This window comes from Pseudochaenichthys georgianus, chromosome 3, assembly GCF_902827115.2.
Source record: "Pseudochaenichthys georgianus chromosome 3, fPseGeo1.2, whole genome shotgun sequence".
In the NCBI taxonomy this organism is placed as follows: Eukaryota; Metazoa; Chordata; class Actinopteri; order Perciformes; family Channichthyidae; genus Pseudochaenichthys; species Pseudochaenichthys georgianus.
The window spans coordinates 17,761,398-17,769,012 of NC_047505.1; the positions used below are offsets into that span (position 1 = coordinate 17,761,398).

General features: G+C 42.9%; 1 protein-coding gene across 2 annotated transcripts in view; it reads right to left on the minus strand.

The window, feature by feature from the left end:
• Positions 1-7,269, minus strand: part of wdhd1 (WD repeat and HMG-box DNA binding protein 1) — a 67,013-nt gene extending 59,744 nt beyond the window's left edge. Inside the window, exons 1-8 of one of the 2 annotated variants that reach the window (XM_034109295.2) lie at positions 7,130-7,269; positions 6,798-6,890; positions 6,244-6,355; positions 5,983-6,134; positions 1,097-1,208; positions 769-819; positions 551-646; positions 309-401 (exon numbers count right to left, since the gene is read on the minus strand). In XM_034109295.2, coding sequence (XP_033965186.1) covers positions 309-401; positions 551-646; positions 769-819; positions 1,097-1,208; positions 5,983-6,134; positions 6,244-6,355; positions 6,798-6,874 — 693 coding nt within the window. In that variant the 5' untranslated portion in view covers positions 6,875-6,890; positions 7,130-7,269. The remainder of the gene's footprint in view (positions 1-308; positions 402-550; positions 647-768; positions 820-1,096; positions 1,209-5,982; positions 6,135-6,243; positions 6,356-6,797; positions 6,891-7,129) is intronic. The other variant, XM_034109286.2, reaches the window with a different exon arrangement.
• Positions 7,270-7,615: the final 346 nt, after the last annotated feature.

Here is a 7,615-nt window from a genome sequence, read left to right on the forward strand (position 1 = left end):
GCATGAATATTTAAAAAAAAAATGGCAATTCAGACCAATAAGACAAATTTGAAAGTAAAAAGTCTTTCCGACTTCTTTCTTCATCACAGAGCCTTTACATCATGTGTAATGAGTCTATTAAAACAGTGTTTGAGGATCTTCAGATGAAGCATCAAACACTAGTAATTCAAAGCTATACAATGTAAATAGAGAACAAATCAGACATAAATCTTCCACTCAAGTTATTTATCTGCAGAAAGATAACATTTTGAAAAATAAACATGTTAACATGCTTTTTAGCAGTAGCACACTCTACACCTGGACCTCACCTGAGTCAGCAGATCATCAGACAGAGTGCTCACATGATCCCAGGACCCTCGCTCGTACAGCTGCACCTTCGACTCCACAGGAACCGCCAAAAACTGAACACAAACAGTGGGTTCTTTAAGTGAAAGATCTGCCTGTTATTGTAATACCATCATATTCAGTGGTTAATTACAGATGTGGGTTGCACTGAGGAAGTGAAAAAGGAAGATATAATGGTGGCCGCAGGTCTCAGAGGGTGACTGACCTTGGCCGTGCCGGGCTGCCAGGCCAGCCGACACAGAGACTTTGCGTTGCTGACGTCGTTGGTCTTCTGCAGCAGAGGCCAGCTGATCAGCTGAGACTGAAGGGACACAAAGCAGATCAGCATCTGACACACTGCAACAATCAAGTGCACATCAAAATAAAAAGCTTGTTTATGTTCATGAAAATCTTTCAGATCGAGGTGCTGAAACCCTGACGTACCTGCTCCTTGATGTTCCACACCACCACGTTGCCGTCACAGCTGGCGGACGCCTGACAGAGGGAGCAGATAGAGTTTTACATTTGTTGTGAAAAAGTCAAAACTGTTTGAAATCGATATTAGTTATCCAGCCAAAAATGAGGCTGTACCTTTTAAGTAAAGCTGGACTATCATATGTCATTATTATCAAGGCTTTAAGGGGAATTAGGTTGTGTTGATATTTATTTCTGTTGATGCTAATTTCAGACCAGGGTCTCAGAATCATTGGCACACTGACAGCCAACAACCTCAGCGTTGCATTTCTAACCTCCGGAAAAAAGGTTTACCCACCAGGAAGTCGTCTTTGGGGTCAAAGGTGACACTGAGGACGGGCGCTTCGTGGCCCCGGAGGGTTTTCTGCTGGCTGCTGTCCGACACCTCCACCACTTTAACCATGAAGTCACTGGAGGAAGACAGATAAATAATTAAGAATAAATATGTGCAAGCAATCTATGCTCACACATGACCGATTTGAGAAAAAGGGCACATCAGCTGTGAACCAGCAGGAGTGCAAATTGTCAAATCAATGAAGAGAAGCAAAATAATCCTGATTTCCTCCAATGAGCGACAGAATGCAGATGCCAAATTCGTGCTAACAGCTTCAGATGCCTGAATTTGTCACAATCAATACCGCAAGAGAAATGACCGGTGTGGAAATAGCAGCATCAATAAGGCGCCATGCTCTGTGCTTTTATTGCTGTGATAAACCTGTTTAGGGCGGATCAATTGTGGTAGCAAACAGACCGTTATCTCCAATCAAGGCTAATCATAAGACAATCCAGAAAGCTGCTGTGTCTGAGAGCTGGAAATATCATTCAGGTGCACTGCTGAGTGTGTACCGGAACAACAACACAGAACATAAGGAGATCATAGTCTGGTTTTATCATGGTGAGCTGAACACAACAGACATGTTACACACGACAGCTTCTACTGGAGCGGAGAGAGCATGCACATCTTGACAGAAAGTTAAAGTGACATTCGCTCCTCACTAGCTTTGGGATCACAGAAAAATCTCAATATGAACCAATGAGTCAGCTGGACGTCTTCATATCTTAATATTTGTATGCATCTAAAATGCTAAACAAAAATACAAATCTAGGATTATCAAACATAATCTTAAAGGTTCTCAACAGTAGTTTGCGATTGTATTTTGTTGTGTGTTTAAAAGGTAGGGTAGGTAAGAATGGAGAAACCAGCTCGAGTGCGCTAGAATTTGAAAGTACACAGCCGGAAAAAATCTGCCACTTCCTTCAGACTTCCTTACAGAGCCCCTCCTCCAACGCACACGAACGTGAACATGACCAATGAGGGCACGAGATAAGTTTGTGCACGAGATGGAAGGCTGACAGGCAGGTAGGCCATGGCTAAAATGATTGGTCATGCTTTTTACAGCGCCACGGCTTCCACAGATTACATTTTTTTTAGGGCTGTCAGTCGATTAAAATATTTAATCGCGATTAATCACATGATTGTCCATAGTTAATGTGCGATTAATCGCAGATTAATCGCACATTTTTGATCTGTTCTAAATGTACCTTAGAGGAATATTTTTCAAGTTTTTAATACTCTTATCAACATATGAGTGGACAAATATGCTTTATGCTAATGTTTATTATCATTTGAACAATGACAAATATTCTCATGAATATTAAACACAACAACCTCTGAACATTACAAATATTCGCCTCAATTCAACCTGGAACCTCTCTCATACAATACTGTGTGTGTGTGTGTGTGTGTGTGTGTGTGTGTGTGTGTGTGTGTGTGTGTGTGTGTGTGTGTGTGTGTGTGTGTGTGTGTGTGTGTGTGTGTGTGTGTGTGTGTGTGTGTGTGTGTGTGTGTGTGTGTGTGTGTGTGTGTGTGTGTGTGTGTGTGTGTGTGTGTGTGTGTGTGTGTGTGTGTGTGTGTGTGTGTGTGTGTGTGTGTGTGTGTGTTCGTTGGAGCTATGTGCAACTCAAGGCATATGCTCGAACGGGAGCTGCCTGGACGCTGCAATCATGTTGCTGCAATCATGAGTGTGCTGACTTCTCCTACAATGTCCCGCTGTCTGGCTTCCTGCATCAAGTCAAGTGCTCGGTGCAGTTGTGTGGATAGAGCGCTCAGCTAGCTAGCACCAGATGCTAACAACAACAATAGCCGCGTTCACACTGCGGTACGGTAATGCACGTAAGGTCTCTCTCTCGCTCGCTCGGGCCACACATACACACACCCTCCCGGTCATCCCGATGGCCAGTCGGTGCCTGCCGGTGAGCGTGGAAGTGTGGTCTGCCACAAGCGGGCGGCAGGAGCGGGGCTGTCAGCATCAGCTTGTAGATGGTATTTTAAACTCGATGCGCTCTGAAACTACGGGGCGGCCGAGGAAAAAAAATACACATGCGTTAATCGCGTTAAAATAATTAGTGGCGTTAATTTTTTTTTGCGTTAACGCGTTATTAACGCGTTAACTTGACAGCCCTAATTTTTTTATATATTTATTGTCAAAGCATTTAATGTAATCATTACTATCGGGATGTTAAGAGCATTCCATGGAATATAACCAAAAGTGTTTCTGAAGTGAATTACCTACCCCACCTTTAACAGGCTGTATTGTATGTTTCACATTTCCAATTTCACTCCAATGCTAATCCTTTCGGTTTTTGTGTTGTTTATGATGTTCTTTGTTGTCAAAGGTGTTATATAAGATGGTTTAATAGCGAGACAGTTGATACTTCAATCATGTATGAACCATAAATATGCAGCTTCCGTCAGCAGCTGGGTAGCTTAGCTTAGGATAGGAATGAAAACATGGGGACAAGATCGTCTGTCTCTGTCCAAAAGTCAAAGTAAAAAAAAAGGAGAATGTGCTGAACCTACTTTTTGGTAAGGTCATTAGCAAATGAAATGAGTGACCACAAACAAGTTATAACACCACACAAAACCACAACGTTTTGGTTGGTATGGGTAAAACAAACTAGTGAGCTTTAGAGGCGTTAATGAATAGATAGAGCAAGGTGATGACTCATCTCCTCCTTCTAGCTCTAGGCTGAAGTCGAATAGTCCATTTAGCTTAGGAACCTTCCTAAAGGAGTGAAATGACCCGGAAGTCCCTCAGTGGCAGCCATGATAAGTGCTGTTCGAATTCTCTAGAATGATGAGAATGATAGGAAAGGAGGTTTCAAACTTCCTTTATAACCTCCTTTAGCTTAGGAACCACTGGACCTCCCTAACCGACAGGAGAAGCGAAAATGCTGCCCCACAATGCCTTGCAGCCGCAGCATTTGCCGTCACTCAACAGTCGGCCGTTCACGGAAACAACCGATTATGACCGAGAAATGATATCATGAAAGTTACGGTGCTTATTAAGCATTTTAAAACATAGGTGGTAAGTTGTCAAAGTGCTTTGTTTTGAACGTTCATCAGTATTATAATCAAAAGGAGAAATATGAACGTTAGTTTTCACTGAAATTATCAAATAAAGTCAACATTTCAGTCTTTACTGAGCTGTGTGGGGTTTGTTCAACTTTTAAAAGATGTTTGAATGGTGATATACACAGTGATAGATGTTAAGGACTAACGTTTATAATAAATACATCTGTATTGATTTTAAGATCTTTAGTTTATACAATCATACGTATTGGGATCATTTGTATTAATGTGAACCGGAGGGAGAGGGTGACGAGCATAAGTTTCACTTTCCTTTTTTATTTCAATTCCAACTTTGGTCATGAAGAATATGTTTCTCTGTTGTCCACGTTCATAAAGCAAAGCAGCAGCATCAGAGCACGGTGCAGAGTCTCTAGATGAGTTTACAGTAGTCCCTCGTTCTTATTAAACATTAGGGCTGCAACAAACGACTAATTTTATAATCGATTAATCTTTCGATTAATGAAACGATTAATCGACTATTCGGACTATTACTGTACGCCTTGCACAATTTCTCAAACGCTCTTATTTAGCCATCAACTTTTAGATTTAGCTTGAGGTTGTTTTAGGCATGTGGAAACTAACAATGAAGACAATAAAGGGGGAAAAGGCAGACAGGTTAAGGGGGTGGGGGGGGAAGTAGCGGACAAATAAACCTATTAAACTAACTATAGAGTGGGGAAAGCCTTGGTAAAAAGGTGCGTTTTGAGGGCTTTTTTGAAAATGTCCAGGGTTGGGGCGCTGCGGATTTCAGGGGGGAGAGTTCCAGAGGGTGGGGGATGCCACACTGAAGGCTCTGTCACCAAAAGTCCGCAAATAACTCTGTTACCTCTAATCATTATGTTTGTATAATGTAGTTAGCTCCGTGTGTCGCTGCTAGCATACATAACACCTGACGTGGAAACGTTACTCGTGGACGGGGCTACAGAGCTGCTAGAAAGACAGTCGAACCCGGTGCATTCCTCCGTCTGGATGTGGAGCACTTTTGCTAAATGTTTAGACAAATAGCTCGTGTTACCGCCCTTACATGCTGAACTCTTATTCCACTTTTGGCAACGAGCATTCTCCACATCGAGACGGGTAAAGTTTAACCACCTCGGAGCGCGTTCTCTCCGCCATCTCCCACGTGTGTGTGTTGCTGCATGTTGCAGCTGCCCGTGTGTAAACTGCCCCGCCCCCTCACAAGCAGGCGGGGTAGAGAAAGATCGAAAATACATCATAGACGCATTTGTTTGTCTTTTTGCATATTAGAAACGAGTTGGCGACACTAAGACTGCGATATAATGTCTTTGTAGCAATAATACATGACATATATTTTTTAAATGTCTCCAGTACCGATACAAAGACCAATAAAGTTAGAGCTTAACGGGGCGTAAAACACACGTGATGACGTCACCAACGAATCGACGACTGAATTAGTTGGCAACTAATTTGGTAATCGATTAAGTCGATTAGTTGTTGCACCCCTATTAAACATCCATGTTGTAGTCCGCTGTATAGAAAACTGTGGTTTCCATAGTTTCCCCACAGCAGCAGACGCACACAATGACGTCCGCTGGCGCATCATAAACACGTCGGATAGTGAAAGTGCATTCGGATTCTCTAAAGTACCGCAGTCTCTTCTCCTAAGTCCTTTTTAATTCTCCTATCCACTATCCCTTAACCCCGTGACGTTTCACTCAGAGGTCAAGGAATAGACGATAGGGTTAGAACTTAGGAGCTGATTTTTAAACTATCCGACTGCAGCCCTAGTTCTCAGAAGTGATCGTAGGTACCTGGATCCTGCAGCGACCCTGGAGCCGCTGCTGTTGAAGGTGACATGTGTGGCGTTGGTGGTGAACCGGGTCAGGATGCCATCTGGATCTCCGTCAGGAAAAGTGTGGATCTGCACCGTGTTGTTGGAGCTCGCTGTCACCAGCTTGTTGTTCTGTGTAAAAGGAAAACACATATTAATCCTCCACTGACAGCTGATTCTTTAGAAAAATATATCTTTAGTAGAAACACGTCACTACAGAACCAGAAGACAGATGACCGACCTTGAGTGCGAGAGAGTAAGCCTTTTCCCCGACCGTGATGAACTTTGGATCATCATCATCCAGACCCTCCCATATCCGAACATCTCCATCATTCCCGCAGGTTACAATGAACCTGAGGAAGTATGGTTGGATCAGTTTATGGAAATATTGTGAAGCAGGAACAACGTTTGAAAGCAGTTTGAGAGCTATTTTAATTCAGTGTGCTCCAGTGACTTAGACACACAAAGGTTGAAAGTACTCAGATATGTTATGCAAGCAAAGCTAGCAATACCACAGTGTAGAGATGTTCTATTACAAGTAAGATTCATGCAATTACGACTATTATCTTATCTTCACCTAGGCCATAACAATAGATACCAATTGGTTTATTTATTTGTTTGCATACTTATTCAGAATCCACAAAACAGTTTCAGTTCACACACAACTTATAGCAGTTGAAATAGCAGAAAATGGATGGACTCAAATAAAGAACAGTTTCCTCAAAATCGTAGTTAAGTGCAGTATCGTTACTTTGTGGCAACATGAATATGAAGACCGTTTAACATCAGACTCACTTCCCAGAGTCGTCGAAGCAGACCTCGGTGTGTCCCTCCGAGTGGCCGTAGCGCATTGGCTTCCTCTCACAAGGCATTTTCAAAGCTACCACACTGAAGAGCAGAAGAACACAGTAATACATGCATTAAGGTAGGACTAACACTTCAACATTACACCTATGCCCGACCTGGCCATGTTGACGCTAACAATACAGCCACTGCAGCTAACTAACGCTGTTTCAAACTCAACGGTCGGAACATTAGACGGTTTTTACGGCAATACACGTTTAACTTTGACTCATTTGAAATGTTGTCTAACTATATATGGCTGAAAAAATGTGTTGACAACTTACAACTTCCCCGGTTGACTCTGTTCCTCTGCTCCTAAATCTCCCGCGCTGCGTTAAAAACAAGGAACCGAGCGTCACGACTCCCGCCAGCTACGTCATGACGCAGTTGTCTAAATCCCTCCTACATCTAAGCCAACTACATGGATCTGTCAGTGCAGGGCTGCAGTCGGATAGTTTAAAAATCAGCTCCTAAATTCTAACCCTATCGTCTATTCCTTGACCTCTGAGTGAAACGTCACGGGGTTAAGGGATAGTGGATAGGAGAATTCAAAAGGACTTAGGAGAAGAGACTGCGGTACTTTAGAGAATCCGAATGCACTTTCACTATCCGACGTGTTTATGATGCGCCAGCGGACGTCATTGTGTGCGTCTGCTGCTGTGGGGAAACTATGGAAACTACAGTTTTCTATACAGCGGACTACAACATGGTTTAATAAGAACGAGGGACTGCTGTAAACTCATCTAGAGACTCTGCACCGTGCTCTGATG